The 17,168-nt window shown below is 40.9% G+C and overlaps 1 protein-coding gene across 1 annotated transcript in view; it reads right to left on the reverse strand.

Moving 5' to 3' along the window:
- Nucleotides 1-3,569: 3,569 nt before the first annotated feature.
- rspo2 (R-spondin 2) overlaps nucleotides 3,570-17,168 on the reverse strand; it is a 58,470-nt gene continuing 44,871 nt past the window's right edge. Inside the window, exon 6 of the mRNA XM_023264700.3 lies at nucleotides 3,570-5,048. Coding sequence (XP_023120468.1) covers nucleotides 4,933-5,048 — 116 coding nt within the window. The 3' untranslated portion in view covers nucleotides 3,570-4,932. The remainder of the gene's footprint in view (nucleotides 5,049-17,168) is intronic.

A 17,168-nucleotide genomic window follows, 5' to 3' on the forward strand; every position in this document is an offset into this window, starting at 1 on the left:
AGGTGGTTGTGATAGGGATGGCTGGTAATCCTTGGCCTTATTTAGTTTGGAGGCTCGAACCTTTTGTAGTGTGATCAGCTTTTCCATTAAGGCCTTTGGGGTTAGTTTGATTATGCGTTTTTTAATGACTTGTGTTTCCTTTTCACCGTTATTTGTCGTTTGCGTGGACTGCGTTTCAGCCGTGTCTTCAACCAACAATGCTTGATCTTTTGTTTCACCTTGTACGTTTTCAGACTCCATAGTCACACAATACCCTCAACTTAAATATAATAAACAACACCTTTCATTGGATCAGTTACACCAGCCTGTTTTTGTTTGTTTCAAGTTTGAATCACAAACACCTTCACCAATATAACACACCCCTCAGTTCACAAATAGAACACGTCACAATTATTTCAGTTCGAGTTCAGTTCGTTACCAATGCATTGGATTTGTCTCTTTCATTTTATTTCAGGAAAACAGCCCTGTGTGTGTACACAGTTGTTTATAGTTAATTATGCCCGTGTATTGTGTTGATAGCGCAACATACCTGTCCGTGTCCAAACCAGCGCTTACCGTCGTCCAAACGATGCGTGCGGGCGCTTATCTGAAGTAAACAGCAGGCCGAGCAGCGTCGTCCTCACATCCCGCTACACAACGCGGCTCCGGATTGCTCCGATCCAACGCTGTCCTCAGCGATCAGCAGTTGTTCAATAGGACAATAAATCCAGCGATGTCCTCAGCGATCAGCAGTTTCTGGAGCCTGAAACGTCCAGCGTTGATCCTCTTCCTGGCTTTCAACTTAATAGTTCTCATGTTCTCAACAATAAGCCAGTTTTCGACTTTTGTAATGACTTTACCTGTAGTCACTGAGGTGGCAGTTAATGTCCTTTAGTCTGACGCGTGCGGCTTCAAATTAAAACAATGTCTCTGCTCGTTTGTACTGATGTTTCATTTATTGACGGCATTGCAGGTAAGTTATCATTCAGTCAACATTAAGTCTGCAACAAATCAATATTATACAGCTTGACAACATTCACCTGCTTGACACGGCGTTTGAGTACGGTCGAAAACTGTTTGGCTTCATTCTCCAAACTGCACACCTGCCTTCATTCATTCATTAGCCATTATATATGCAGTCCACTCCCTACGGTGGGCAACCCCGTGGTTCCTAAAGCCACACCCACACAGTCATACCGACACTAACAACAATCAAAACAAAGAAATCATATTTTGGCTTCAACAAATGTCAAGACTGGATTTTATGATTAATTTAATGTAACCTTCACTGAAAAAACTGCTTTTCTTTCAAATATAAGGACATTTCTAAGTGACCCCAAACTTTTGAACGGTAGGTATATCATACTGTATATATAATTCCATTTACATAATTATTCTTTCTTCATTCTCTTAACAAGGCTTGATTGGTTCATCACTGGCATTTTTTTGCATGTGTTTTATTAAATGGCTCCTCTGTCATGCTGAAAACTGAGTAATACAAACTGATAAATATTAGCTAATATCATGTTTTCTCCACTGACAAATGACGTCAAAGCAATGTGAATGCAGATTGAATTCCCCTGTGAATGATGATGAAGTGTAAACTAAGTCACAAATCAAGGCCAGAGTCTATGACTTGACCGTGTTCAAATGTCTCAAAAGCTTCTTTAAAGATCTTCAAAAATTCACCAAGAGAAGTCAGCATTCAAGAGCAGCAGGATTTATTTGTTGACAAAAAATCCAGGAAATAGTTCTTAGCAGTGATGACACCCCAAGAAAACCTGAAGATACTGAGCTGTGCACCGTCATTCATGCTGTGAGCGTTGGTTATATTTTCACTGCTATAGGGCGTATGGTGGGAGTGGCAGTTTTGACACCATTATACTTTTCTCAATCATGGCATCAGGTTATCATATTTTACCCCTAGGTCTCATTTTACAGAAGACATACGCAATAAGTTATCATTAGGTCTTGTTTTACAGAGAACATGCCCAGACATGTTCAAACTTTTTGCTCCACATCTTACCCTTATTGTTTTGTGATAGATTTCATGCATACTACACCATTACGTATTGTTATGTTTGTAACATTTTAAAAGTTAGAATACCTTAAGTTTACACCATTATGTTTTGAGTACTCCATATATAATTTTCTAAAAAGCATGCATCTTCACATCAAAGTTACAGGTTGTACTTTGTGATTTCCCTGCTGTGTGTGTGTGTCCTCCAAAGACACATAATTATTTCATCTTTTCATCTTTTGCTTTTAGCACATCGTACCCCAAGCACATCATACTAGCTCTCTTCAAGGCCTAATATCTATTTAATTATACAATTATCTTCAAAAGGACCACCAGCATACTGATCAGAATAAGTGAATTTAGCTAATAACATCACAGTGACTTGTGAATTAAAAATACTGGCTTAATAATTCAGGAAAGAAGTTGTTGGTTTATTAATGTGAGTCTGTTAAGAGACAGATATTTGGCGCCACCACCTTCTCTCGGTGGTATTGCATATTAAGGATCTTTGGTATTTGCTTCAGTTTTAAGCTTTGGTTGTTGCCACTTGACTCAAATGCGGTACAGTGTTTTAAAATGTAATGTTACGTGTAATGGCTGATGCAGCTTTCTGAGAAAAGTAAGCTTTAGATATGTGATGTGTGTTCATTATGCTGCATTCCATTATATTTTTTCCTGACTTTACTTTTGCTACATTTTGTCAGTTTGTGGCTGTGTAGCACAAACGTCACTCGGTGGAAGTGTTAAGCTGTGAAAAGGAATAAAATCTGCCGTGCCACTTTGAACACCTGTGAAAGATGTTCAGGCTTTTAAAACTGCATATTCAGCCCGGAGATGGACATGGAGCACATGAAGAGTCAGATATTTCAACACTGACAGCCTCCCAATGGAAATATTATGTGTGATTTCAGAGAGGGGGTGTTAACCAGAGCAGGAAAAAGTGTGGTCTGGTTCTCCCAAGATGATATATATGTGACACAGTGTGACTCATCTGCTACTGTGCATCCATAAGCTGTCTGGCAGATTTGGTTTTTTTTTTTCCTCTTTTGGGACAGTGATTATACAGTGTGGATGTTGGGGCTAAATTAGCCATGACTTAAATTAAAACATTTAATTCTTGACCGTATACCAGATAAGTTTAGCATAGAGAGGACTTTTATATGTGCTTGTTTGACGCTTTGAAGATCATAAAAGCGATTAAGTGCGATGTGCACTACATCAGGAGGTGATTGATTATGTGTTACGTGATGAAAGACAAGTGCCAGCGCCAGATACAAGTTTTTTCGGGACGGATGAGCCACCGACAAATTGTGCTGGTTTTGTAGCATTCATGAGGATACGTCATAGTGAATTACAAACCCTTAACGTTGCCGTCATGCTGTTAATGCCCAATCGACCGTATCCAATCCTTTGGCTGGACGTAGCGCTTGTGTCATGCAGCGTGACATAATGGATTTCACAAATGTTTTTGAAATCGCACAACTGAACTGAGAAGTGAGACAAGGAAACGACAGTTTCAGAGTTTAGCCACATATATTATAGCCACAGACAATAATGAAAGGCTTCATCATACAGTCACATGAAATGTATTTTAATAAAACACAATGTACACATATGCAGTCCTATGACCATACATTTGCTGGATCCTAAATAATAAACCTAGAATATGTCAAAGCATAGTTTCATTAGTCTTGTTTTTCTTCCTCTTTAAAACATCAAAATCAGTAGATGAGGTCAAATGAATGTAATACAACACTTGCGTGACAGACAAAAACCTTCTCCACGTGTTAAAGATATGCACTGTTATAAGGAACTCAAAGAATATTTCAGCATATAAGAGTAACAGTATGAGGCAAAAAATTCTCACTGAACCAAAAAAGTACAAAAAAGAATTAATAAATAAATCAAATATATACCATATAAATGAAATAGCTATGTGGTGGCTATGTTTATTATTTGTTTTTAATTATTTCAATCTGTAGCTTGTATTACAACCTTTTTTTTAATCTCTAAAACATTTAGAATGGTGAACGAGTCAATACTGAAAATACAGTAATAAGCTTTCATAATTAAATCAACTATGTACACGAGTCTGTTGCCATGCTAGTCGAACAACTAAATTTTTTATTTTTTAAATCCACACTATACAGTTAGAGCATAAAGCGGTCTGAACGTAAACAGTTTGTGCTGAGAATAAAATACTTTGCAACTATGCATGGTAATTTCTTTAATATTACTCTCAAAAATGTACATAACATAAAGGCCACACATGGGAACACTTCGTCTCTGTTTAGAGGGAAGGTGAACGTAGCTTTGACATAAATATAGGAACAAAAAACAGTCTCTCTCAGTTCAAGATGCCATTTTCTTGTCCATCAGCATCATTTGCTTCAGCCGAACCTCTTTTTCATCTTCACCCTCCAGCATAATTTCATCCTTCCCCGAGCAGTTTTGCTTGCCAACTCCCTCACTACCTCACCTATCCACCACCCTCTTTCCGGCTCTCCCGCCTCCACAGTACTTCTGGTTGCCCCTCCGGTTTCCATCACCCTGGACGGTTAATGACATTGTTAATGACGTTAAGTGAGTTCAGTAATGTCAACTGTAAAGGTCCACAAGGCAAAGGCAAGGGTTGGGGGGAACAGAGTCACCTGGTTGGTCACTGCAGCAGGGGGAGAAGCAGCGGGAGGCAGAGGCATGAAGCATGTGTTCACTGTGTTGCTCATGAAATCGCACGTTCTGCGGCGTATATTTTTGGAGTGACGGATTTGTGAGTCGTGGCTGTGTCCCGGCGGGCAGGGTGGAGGTGTGGGGAGGCCTGGGAGGCAGGTGGGGAGGCGGCGGGGTTCGTGATCGTCGTCAGTCAGAATATGGGTGCAGCAGCGGCTAGCAGCTTTGCGTTGGTTCTTTGTTTGATGGGTAGTTTTCAGTCCTCACTGGCTGGAGCGCGCAGAGGCCAAGTGGTCGCTGTGCTGGTTCTGGGCCCGAAACCGCAGCCTCTGCTTGTTCTTCTTCTTTGGCTCTTTGGTTCGTTGCTTCCCTGAACCACCTGAGAATAAGAAAGAGAGAAATGGTTATCCCTTTTGATCATTACCTCCTACAGAGTCTCAGAGTAACAACAGTTCTGTGTGTCAGACAGCCTTGTGTCAAACTCCTGTTCCACATGAAGATCAAAGCTGGATTCCCAGTAAAGTGACCATTTGTCCTAGACACCCAAACCCTCAAGGGGCTAAAAAGGGCAACTTTACCGATTGTATGTTGGATTGTATGGCAAATGCACTGACACGTAGTTCTTGCATTTTTACCTCATTTTGAAGCACTAACTGTCAAAATGTGTTTTTTATTTCTTTTTCTCTCCACATAATTCTAGTTTCTGGAGCTCTGTTGCCCAAACCTCCTAGGCTTGAGGAAAAGTATGTGTTCAGGGGCTCAATATGTGCCCACAGCTCCAGGGTGACTGAAGCTCTGCTTGTGATTAAGCAATAAATTCTCCGCTTTTTTGACAAACAAGTGCACCGCTGTGTTTGCCAACGCCTCACGGGGAGTCTGACTAGAAGCTGTGAGGTCACAATGACGAAAAAGAAATCAGAATGTGAGCATTTATTTAGGCATTTTGTTTGGTTTTGCAGGGGGAAAAAATCCTTGCAGTTCCACACAGAGACAGTTGCATCTAATATCCACTTTGACCTGGTTCACTATGAAGAGATTGTTGGCAGCTGCGTGGTGCTGTTGGCGGCATATTTGCTTTTAGTGCACTATGACTAGAAGTATACCATGATGCTGTGACAGACTGTATTCACGCTTGTACCTCATCATCTGGTCAGAATGTGTCAGCTGATGATGCAGCATACTGATGGGTGCAAAAGACTGCTTTCAGCTAACAGAATAATGACTTGTCAGCTCTGCTTCTCTTGGACTGGCATAGAAGTACAGGCACAGCGTGAACTCAGCCACTTATTTTGTGCTGGAGAAGTCAGGATGTAAGACTCAAGTTTGTATTTCATTACACTGTCCAAATTTGAACTGAACTAGAAGCTTCTTGAAAGAATCAAAGGGTGCTTTGGCTATTGACGGCTCATAGGGATTCCAGAAAGTTACTGATGTCTGACAAGTTATGCAACTTTGCTGATGAAAAAGACCATTACATAAAAAGTGAGTCTTACAAGAGGGAACATCACATACCAGGTTTGGGATTGCTCCAGCCCTCAGGACTGAGCCTCAGTTTTAAACAAATGTCTGTTCAGCCCAACACTTTTCACTGTCACTGCAATACAGAGGGGAGATAAGTATAGGAAGTTGCATAACTCTCTTTCCAAGTTGGAAAGGTCCCCCAGCCCAAGGTTAATCCATCCCAGGTTTCACTGGGATGGGCAAAGCATGCTGGGAACTGACTTCCTGCTCTCATGGAAGCTTGTGCGGTGGAGGTTCTGCACCCACGGCTCTCTGTGACAGAGAAAACTCTGGCTACCGAACCACAAGGCAACAATCTGGCTGCCAAGGCCACAAATAAGATAACGAGGTGTGTGTGCGAGATGTATTTGTGTGAGGGGGGAGTGAGTGTGAGGGAATTTAAGGGAAAAGAAAATCTAATGGGGGGAAAAGTGGAGTAAGGCTTGGATGATGAGACGCTATCTGGATCCTGATCTAGAACACAAAGAAACAAGCCACGCTATGGTTCGCTGAGGGGGGAAGTACAGGAAAGCGCTACAGAAAAACAAGTCTCCAACACAGGCTTTCGCTCCCCCATTTTGGGTCTTATTACTGCACTTGTTCAAGCTTTTTCTCTCACAAGAAATAGGTAACGGTGTGTAAAATGTGGCATTATCTCTAATTGCCTTCTCATATGTGCTGGAATTGCGGTGGCCCTTTAACCACCCCTACAAAAGACCTATTTCCCATTCTCAGGGCTGCACTGTGAGGTAGATTTGAAAATATTCACTCGTTTAAGCTGACATGCATAAGAAAGCAAGATATTGCTCCACTAATAGGGTATCCCAATGAATAATACAGATGCAGGCAAACATCAAACCATCTCAGAGCTATTTCCTGCAATTAATCTAATCCTGTTATTTTGAGTCACCTTGCCAATCTGAGCCATGGCAATAAAGTTTCTTGCACACAGCTCCCAGTTAAAATCACCCTTTGAAAACAACTTTCACATCTCTTCCATGAAGCTCTTGTTGCCTTCAAGTGAAAAATATTGGACTTTGTACACTTGCTTAGCTGATGCCATTTTAGATTTTTTGCATGACTTAAGTACAATAATGTTTGTTAAAGTAAAGCTGGAGCTCAAAGGCATTTGGCCTATAGGTTCGTTTTCCTAATTGCGCTTTAAAGAGGTAATTTACATTCAAAACAGTGTTGCTAGGTGCCTGATAAACACGGCTTTCAGTGCAATCAACTCAAGATGAATTACATTTGACGGCAATAAAGTACATGGTGCAGCATTAAACTCCCTCTGTAACGGGCAAAGCCCTCGTGGGCCATTCCTTGGATGCAAGGCTGCATTTAAACTGAAAAAGCCTGTATTTACAGCAATTGCTTGAAACACAAATAAATATGTGAGAGTTAGGTTAAAAAGTAGTTTTACTGGCTAGTTCAGGACTGGGCAGGAGATCTGTAATCCAAAGAGTTTTACGCTCATAACACACGCACACATACACACGTGCAGAAACAAATTCTGCAGCTGCACATGCAGACCGAGTTACTGAGGTATAACAAACACACATATTTCACTGGTACAGTGATTAGTCATTTTACAGCGATACAACTTAGTGATTAAAGTGGGGTCGATCATATAACTTCAACTTTTCGTGCGATACATTCCTACATTTCCCCTCTTTTCATGCTTCTCTTCCTGCCTTCTTTTTCCTATAACATAAGGAGAAAATGCATCAAGAAAAGGCCCTACCTGTCCACTCTACAAAGACAGACTGCAATAACTACGACATTCATTAGAACTGAATGAAGCTAACTTTTTGATGATATATTATTTCAATTATACACTACCATTCAAAAGTTTGGGGTCACTTAGAAATGTCCTTATTTTTGAAAGAAAAGCAGTTTTTCAATGAAGATAACATTAAATGAATCATAAATCCAGTGTAGACATTGTTAATGTGGCAAATGACTATTCTAGCTGGAAACAGCTGATTTTTAATGGAATATCTCCATAGGGGTACAGAGGAACATTTCCAGCAACCATCACTCCTGTGTTCTAATGCTACATTGTGTTAGCTAATGGTGTTGAAAGGCTCATTGATGATTAGAAAACCCTTGTGCAGTTATGTTACCACATGGATAAAAGTGGGAGTTTTGTATGTGAGTAGTGTATGTGTGGTTTTACTGAAAATAAAATTTTAAATTTGCAATAACAAGACTGAGCTACAAACAAAAATTCAACGCCAGTTCCACTGACCAAGCTTAAGCCTAGTCATAACTACGCCCACGTAACTATGGCTGTTGCCTAGCATGCCTGGCGTGCGTTATTATGACATACTGCAAAAAATCTCTCACTGTCTTACTAATTTGACAGATCTGATTTGCGGCAACAATGACCAATCAACGAAAAAGAAAGGTAATTTCACTGACATTGAAATAGGAAAATTAGAGCTGCACAGTCACCACAAGAACACGACGACTGCCAAGCATTACAACTTGATAACAAACAAGACAAAGCAGTCAGCTTGGATAGAAATACAGCAGACCGTAAATGATTGTTCCTGGGCTGCCTTTGTTCAGCAAGGCAAAGACAGACAAGTCTTTGAAAATGTCAGTATGCAGCGATATAATTGTGGTGTTTTTGGACAGGATAAACCTGCTTTTACTGGTTTGGTCAGTGCAGAAAGCGGATGTAAGAGAGTGATGTCTCTCCAGAGATTAATTCATACAAGCAATGAGATAACAGTAACGGACAGTTAAAAATGTCTCTTTCTTAAAACATATGGAACACATAAATAAAGGCATTCCAACTAGGTTGTTCTAAATTCGAACGCCAATATTTTAAGTGTAAATGTGCATCAGTTGCAAATATCGGTCATTGGTCTCCTTGATTATGAATAATGAATATCTGTATCTGCACTGAAAAAAATCAGTCAACCCCTACTATGAACTGTACATGAACTTAAAGTTTATTTCCTTAAACAAGCCAGTTACAATGAACAGAAAACATATTTTTAGGATTTTAAAGGCAGAGTGCATTTTCTGTATTTTGGGTAATATAACAAAAGTATTTTCTTTTGGATTAAATAATCAGTTTTCCAGTCAGCCTAAAAACTACAACCCTCTTTTGTTCAGTGCCTCTATTGCTACTGCCCTCTTACTGTGCAGGGCAGCTTTATTTCAATAGCTTTTTGCTGCTCCTTGTTTTGCCTTTGGCTGCAGCAAGTTGATGACAGCTGTCAAGACAGAGTACAAGTAAAATCATCATCTGACACATGGGATACACACACAGAAAGAAAAACTTATGTGGTTCTTTACAGCAGAAACCAAATACACTCCAAAAGCTGATGCTTGCTTTCCAACCTTCACTTTTAAACTGTAGCCACATAAATCAATACATTCTGTACCGAAGTGATATATTTACTCTAGCTGTGCTATCCAGAAAACCTTACCCATTAGACTTTTTTCTGATTCTGGAATATTTCTGCTCTGTATTTAGCAGATGTCCACAAGTTCGGACTCTTATGAGCTTCCCTGCAGAAGGGGTTTCTTCCTATCCTTTCCATCTCAGCACTGTCAGTATGTTTTCAGCCTCTGAACTAACTGATTACACTTCATAAACTCACCTCAACAGAAATTAGGACCATATTTCATAACCCAATCTCCATGCTGACAGCTAGAGGGCAACCAATCCCCACATAAGCCCCTTCCCCCCCGCATCTGATACAGTCCCAGTGAGATGGTCTCACATATCTACCCTATGAACTCCCATTTAGCCTTTGCTCAGGGCACTATGCATCTGAATAGTGAGCTTTCATCATCTCATATTTATGACCGATGTAATCACTTAAGCTGATTACCAGGGTTCACAGAGGAAACAGTTTAATTTGCCTCAATTGCTTTCAAAACCAAGAACAAATTCATAAATCTTAGAGCATGTAAAAATAATTTTGTCTTGGAAAGCACAGCGGGTTTCAAATCATTTTCTGTCTTTGTTTTGCAGCTGGCACAGTGAGGATCGAATGGAGAAGTACGGCTTTTATCAGAAAATTATAATCCCTCTTTATAGTTTTTCTTTCCGTTCTGGCTGCATTTATTATCACTATAGCAAACCACAATTTCACCAATGTTTGGTTTCCCTTCCTAGAAACAATTTTTCTCTGCCAGCTTGACATTTTGTGTTTGCGTTTTGAAATGAAAAGTTAATCAAACAAACAAACAAAAATCTCAAGAGCAAATCAAAATGTTTTGTTTATGTGAATCAGAAGCAGAGCCTGTGGTGGGATGGTTGTTTACCGCTGTCAGAAATGACCTTTGCTGAATTCCTTCATGTATCTGTGTATGTGTGTGCACGCGCCTGTGTGAACGCTGCACTTTCTGCTTCTGCGTAAACTGATTGTGAGCTTCAATACCACCTATACGAGCTTGAGAAGTACTTAGTGTCATTTCCAATCTTTTCAGCTGCCAAAACAGTGAGCAAAGAGATATTAAACTCCTCTGCACGCTCTGTGGTGGACGTTTCTCAATAACCTCTCAAAGCCAGTCAGGATCCACCGCTTTTTCGTTTTCTGCCCCATCTACCCCCTTTCCCCTCCCTGTGTCCCTGCGCTGCTATTTGAGGCTCTCAGCAATAATCGAGACGACTGTATGGTAAAGATCCAGCTAAGAGTTAAGCGCTATTAGACGTATCATATTATTAGGCTTGCACTCCAGAATAATATCTCCTTGCGGAATGGCAATATGACTACTTGCCCAACTGATGCACTGAAAGATAATCAGTCAAATCCATATCCAGCGGGGAAAAAGGCCAAAGCCAAAGCTCCCTTCGTCTGTGTCAAAGCTAATATCTTTGTTTTGGAAAGGGGGACCAAATTCAAGAATATGTATGAGTTTACATGAGAGGAATTGGGCTTTTATTTACTTTTTGTCACCATATAGACCTTCTGAGATTACTCCACTCAAGAGAAGAAACCATAGTTTTTCTCTGCTGGGCCTCAGGCTACTGCAGGGGTATCTGTGTGTTAACCTATAATCACAGAGGCCATGACCCGCTAGAAAAGAGCAATGCAGCGACCGTCGGCGCAGGCCAAGTGATTTCATCCACTAACGGCTCCGGCGGCAGCGCAGGAATCGAAGGCCTAATCTTATCTCCATTGCTTTGCGGTTTGAGAAAAATCGATGGCTGACCTCGAGAAGGCATTAAGACATACGGTAAATGGGATCCTATGCTGCTGAAAACTTGACTCTGCTCTCCTGTTACCCCATCCCTCCTCTCGACGCAGACGATCAATTAATAACTTTCGTGGGACGCGGAGGAGGTAGGGGGGTAGAACAAAAAAAAAAAAGAAAGAAAAAAAAATCCAGACAATTTTGAAGAAGATTCGAGTGGACTTAAGGAAGGTAAAGCTGGAATTTTTGGCGGCTCGTCTTTTTCATAAGCAGGCCAAAGCGGAGGCCATTATTTGTGAGGGAAGGAGAGAAGTACTGGCGCCAGTGAGATTTGATTTCAGTGGCAGAAATTGGATTAGCAGCCATTAAGGGCCTCCTCACACATACATTTATAATGCTGTGAAGGGGAAAGGATCTGTAGCCAGCCATTGCTCTCTTTACTCACACACCGACAACTCCTCTGTCTGGGAAAAGGTTACCAACGCTGACACTGCCCTATATTGCTGCTGAACTTAGTTTGCAGTTGATTTATAGGTGGGACGCAGCGGTATGACCTCAAGTGACCCATGGTTCATTAAGACGTGGGCCAGAGGTAAGCCAAAACTTTTAACGGCACTTTGTGCTCTTGTTTGCCATCATGGAAACACTGTAGGACAATGATTTGGCATTAAGGGCAGAGAAAAGCGTAATACAAGTGTAAAAAGGCAGAAAGTTGTAGTTATTACAAACCTGGATGGTTGGAAAAGCTACAGTGCTTGCGAGGAAACTCCTGTGACAGAGACGGACGTCAGATGTAGGAAAAAAGAAATCAGCCTTTTGACAGAGAGGACAATCATTTACAAGAAGCTCATCTTGCCAACCAACTGACAAGCGGCTCTCTGCACAGCATCACTTAGCCCTAACAAGGTTACTCTGGATCACACTCTTTCATTCACTCTTTCATTCTGTCCTTCCCTTTCCCCCCGTGCTCTGCTTATTATCACCGCGCTGCTGGGCGAGAATGATTTAAAACATACGCATTCCGATTTAAAAAGCTAATGTTGGGATTAGGTCGCTCATTATTTTCTCATCTATGACCCGGTGGAGGATCTGTGTGGAGACTTTAAGAAAAGCAGGTTAGCTCACCGCTCAGCTCTTTGATGCCTCGTTTCAACTGACAGTAAGTTAAAGTGAAAACCCAACTCGGAGATTAACGTCTCTAAGCGGAGAAGTCCCGGTAAAACATGCATGACTGACGCAGTGATTAATATGCCCGATGGTCAGTACAGACAGCCTGTTTTTTTTCCCCCTCTGGAGATGGTTGATCGCACCAGCGAGAAGCAGCCACAACCTGCCCGGGAAGGCTACAGAGCAGATGATGATCCTGAGCATTAAAGTTCTTCTCGATCACTCTTCTCAGAGTTCAAAGTCATGCTCTACTGCTCTGCGCAATATGGTAACTGTTGCCTTGTGCTGCTGGGCTTACCACCGCTGGCTCGAGCACTCAGAGGTAGGCTATCAAGTCGAACCGTTTCATGACAAATGTTAAATTAGGCCAGCGTCCAAAAAACTTAAGCAAGTTCCTGCTTTTCCAAAGATATTTCCTCTACTACGCCTTCACTTAAACACTCTTTTTAAAGAATGTTGGAAAGTTAGGAAAGACTTCTTCCTACTGTACTTGGAAAAACTCAATGGAACAAATACGTAGGTGAGATTCCTAGTTATGGACTTGGGGTCTCAGGTTGTTGAGATTTACTGTTATACTGGTATGTCAACATGGCATTGTAATCCCAAGGTTCAGCACTGCACTTTGGGTATATATAAAATCTCAAAGTGTTTTGTGAGTAAATTTAAAAATGACAAATTGACGATTGAAATGTCATTACATTTGTTTACTAATTCATAAACAGTAACCTGATGTGTTACATTTGTTCTGCTTCGGCTGGTTTCTCAGCCAGGCTCTGTCAAATGTGACTTTAACCAACTCCAGAGCCTTAAAAGCTGCACATCTTTACTTAACAGTAGAAACAGCAAACAGGACATCATGGTTTATGAAGTTGCTTGCTTATGGTTTTGAGGCGTTTACTGACAAACAACAGCTGCTCAGAGACTTCATGTCCATTCAACTTGAGGGAGCACATGCACTCTACAGTTTTACAGATTTCGATGATTGTGGAAATTGTTTTTACGGTGTGTGTATTAATTAATAACACAATATATAAACCAAAGAAGTTTTTGCTATGTCTTAACTCATATTTAAGTCTGTGTTTAATCTAGATCTCAGGTTATACCATGAAAACACTGAATATTAATTATTTTAAAGAGCCTCAAAAATCTTGTTTTTAAGCTATTTAAGCATCAGTAGTAAATCCAGTTGCAATTAGCTTTAGCATCAGTTGTTGTCATAAGCTACATTATAGCTTTAATGAAAAAATATAACAGTACAGCACTAAATAAGTCCAATATAAGAGGAGGTTAATATTAAGAGACATTTTCTTTAATTTTTTTTTACAAAGACTTGAGAATTAAATGAATGACGTCCTCTACTTACCTCAAATAATAAATGATTTTAGCTAGCTATCTTGCTGTTACCCCAAAATAGAAAAATCTTTTATCATAATGGGCTATTAATAGATCCTAAAATTGCTAGAATAATCCATTCAAAGTGTTCATTTTAGGTTGCAGTTGCTACTTTGCTATGCTGCCTGGCCAGCTACAGATACCAAATATCACAACAGTACCAGTCTCATATGCATCCACGGGTCTTCAAAGGTTTTCCCGTGCTGCATGACTGAAATCTAACCTCTGTGGAACAAATTTACAGCCTCCAACCTTGAAGAGAATGTTATTTTCTGATCTGGCTATTGGCCTTATCAACAACAGACATAGGGATGGCTGACTGATATGATCAGAATTTCAATTCAAAACAGCTTAAAATGAAATAAGAGAAATGCAGTGAGTTGTCGTGCACCCTTCTTGCACTTTCACCCGTCTCCCTACTGCACCACATGACAACTGCAGCGCAAACTCTCTTGACTGAAAGATGATTAAAAAAGACCACACAAGGGACCAGATGGTTTCTTGCCAATCCATGTAACATTTATTAGTTTAAAGCTGCACTTGGCAACATTTATATGGAAAAATACACCTGGCTTCTAAGCCTAAATAGTAAAGTGTGGATTCAACAAAGAATAGTATTTTTATTGTGCAAACGAATTTTTACACTCGCAATGGCTTCTTTTTCTCCATACTAAAACATAAATGTGTCTTCTAAACTGTCATAAGTAGATAACTCATCAGAAAACAACTGGACACAGCGAACTGGGCCTAGATTTCACCATCCCTAGCGGTAAAGTGGTTCAGTCATTATTTCTAATCGTTTGGTGGGGGTACCAGACACAGAACAGAAGAAAGTTGGTCTGAGGAGTTAAATCGCATGACGTCATATGGTTTCTGGTCTATGGCATACTGCCAACTGTTACTGTTTTCCCACTTCCACTTGGAGCTGCCAAAATGTAAAGATTTATAGTTTAAAGCAGAAATCTGTGTGCACACTGTCGCCCCCTGCAGCCATGAGAGGTCATGTGAATGGAGGCCTGCTGTTTTTATGACTCAACCTCTGCAAAACTTGGAAAATATGCCAGCTAGTGGGGTACGATACTCACTATTCATTTTTCAGCAAAGAATTAAGGCGTAAAGCTGATGATTATCAATTTTTTCCCACTGTAAATGGAGCCTTGCTGTATTGCAGTGGCTGTAATCGGCTCATGGTGTCATGAGTGGAAACGTCAGCAGCCAGGCAGTGAACAGGCATCGCGACGGCCCGTTGAGTCTGATGCGCCTCGAAACCGCAGGACTCAGAGAGAAGTCAGCAGCCCCCTCTGCGGTCTGCTATCTCCCAACTGACTCATCGACACATCTGGGCCTAAGTATATGGGGCTCTCCTGCCCCACGGCCACTTGGGTAAATGAGGGATAATTAGCTTTAGTTGACTTTAATGAATGGCTTAATGTTGTGTTTCATTTCTGATGAGAAAAATATAAACCTCAGCAGTTATCAAAGGGAGGCCCCGCACCGCTGTTCCTGAAGGATTGCCGCTAGCGTGGGTCTGTTTGTTTTTGCATTTGTTGTGTGCACAAGGGGAAGGCAGAGCGAGCTGAAGATAGCTGCAGCGCATGAGGGAGTGGTGTGACATGCGACCACAGATCCAAAGATCGGGGAATCTGTGGGGATATTCAGTAGCAAATTCATCATCGCAGCTAGTAAGTTACTGCAGATGTCTGTTTGTTTTAAGTCAAACATAGAAAGAGCCATAGCACTCCACTTAAATTTAATATCAAGATGAGATCGCCATAAAGCCTTTGATCCATCTTATAATTCCCATATGCTGTGATATAAAGCAGGAAATGTCTTGCAGAGTTATGATAGTCATCCATCTTAGTTTCCGATAAGTGTATTGCATTGAGCTGATGAAATTAATCTTTTTCAACAGACACCAGATCCAGCGTGGATTTATTTGTTCTATTTAACCTTTAATGACAAGCTTCTCTTAAGCTTGTGTGATATAACTGTCATTTACATTCACATGTCTTTACACTGACTCATCACCACTTGCCACAGCAGCTCAGTATAGTTCATTATCTTCGTTGTGCCATTAAAGAGTAAAAGCCAATAAAAGTTGGACTTGGCAGTTCAGTTTAGTGTAGTTTTACACACTGTACCTTCTTCCTTTTTACAGCAAATCAGGCCTGGCATCCTATGACTAATAGAATGATACACAATCTTTCTGCCGAACCTCACCAATCTTCCTCTCTCTGCATAAAGCAGCGCCCCATCAGGATTAACTGTACACTTTTAAAAGCACCCTCATACTGACAATGGATCAAGGCAGGACAACATCCTGCTATGAAGATGAATTCTTCCCGTCGCTATGAAACAAATATTTCCAACATTTATTATTTGTCTAAGGAGTGGAATCTGCCTCTCTGGGTCTGTTAATTATAATGTAAGTCTGGGCCTCCAGTAACAGGGGGTCAACCCTCAATGGAGGGCCCTGGATTGGGGATTTACCTGGCTCAGCCACCCTCCATGAGCCTCTAAGCCTTGACCAAGAATCCCTCTGCATAACAGCACTGCAGCCAATTTTATGGAGAGGAATAAAATGGTTGTTAACACAACCGTGAGGGGGCATACAATAAGGTGTACTAAGAGTTGGGGGCTTTCTGCACCCCTGTGGGCCTCTAAGGTGGAACAATGGAGATTGGGTGAGCGTTTTTAAGTCAAGCAGTGTTCTTCAAGGTCTTGGTGTGCAGCATAAACTATGAGCACAGCAGTTTCTGTCAAGTATTGCTGGGCTCAGATATAATCTGCAGCCAATTGCATGGCCAGCTAACTAACTTACTCTCCACAACATCACTTCATTTGTTACTCATTATCAAAGAGAGCATCAGATGTGGGAATGATCACAAATAAAAATGAAGAACACTTCACAATTGTGTGATCTAAGTTTGTTTCTTTCTGAAGGTGTACTAACCAACTCTACATGGCAATGAAAGTGCAATGCCCTTTCTTTGTTAGTGTTTCCTCGACACATGCACGCATCATCTACAGTAAAGTCACCACTAGCTCAATTAGTGAGGTAGCTACAGCTGCCACTATTATCATTGTCAACTGTATACACACTGTGCAAGAACAGAAAGCTTGGCAGGCGGAGCAACAGTAACTACGCTGTTATAGCCTTATAAAGACAGAGCAAGGTGATCCACACAGTTGGTATCTCCGCTACGCACGCAAACAACCATGTTTGTACATGAGGGTTTTTTGAGTATGCACGTTCGTGTGCACAATCTTGGTTTTCTAA

This window comes from Amphiprion ocellaris, chromosome 9 (assembly GCF_022539595.1).
Source record: "Amphiprion ocellaris isolate individual 3 ecotype Okinawa chromosome 9, ASM2253959v1, whole genome shotgun sequence".
Taxonomy (NCBI): Eukaryota; Metazoa; Chordata; class Actinopteri; family Pomacentridae; genus Amphiprion; species Amphiprion ocellaris.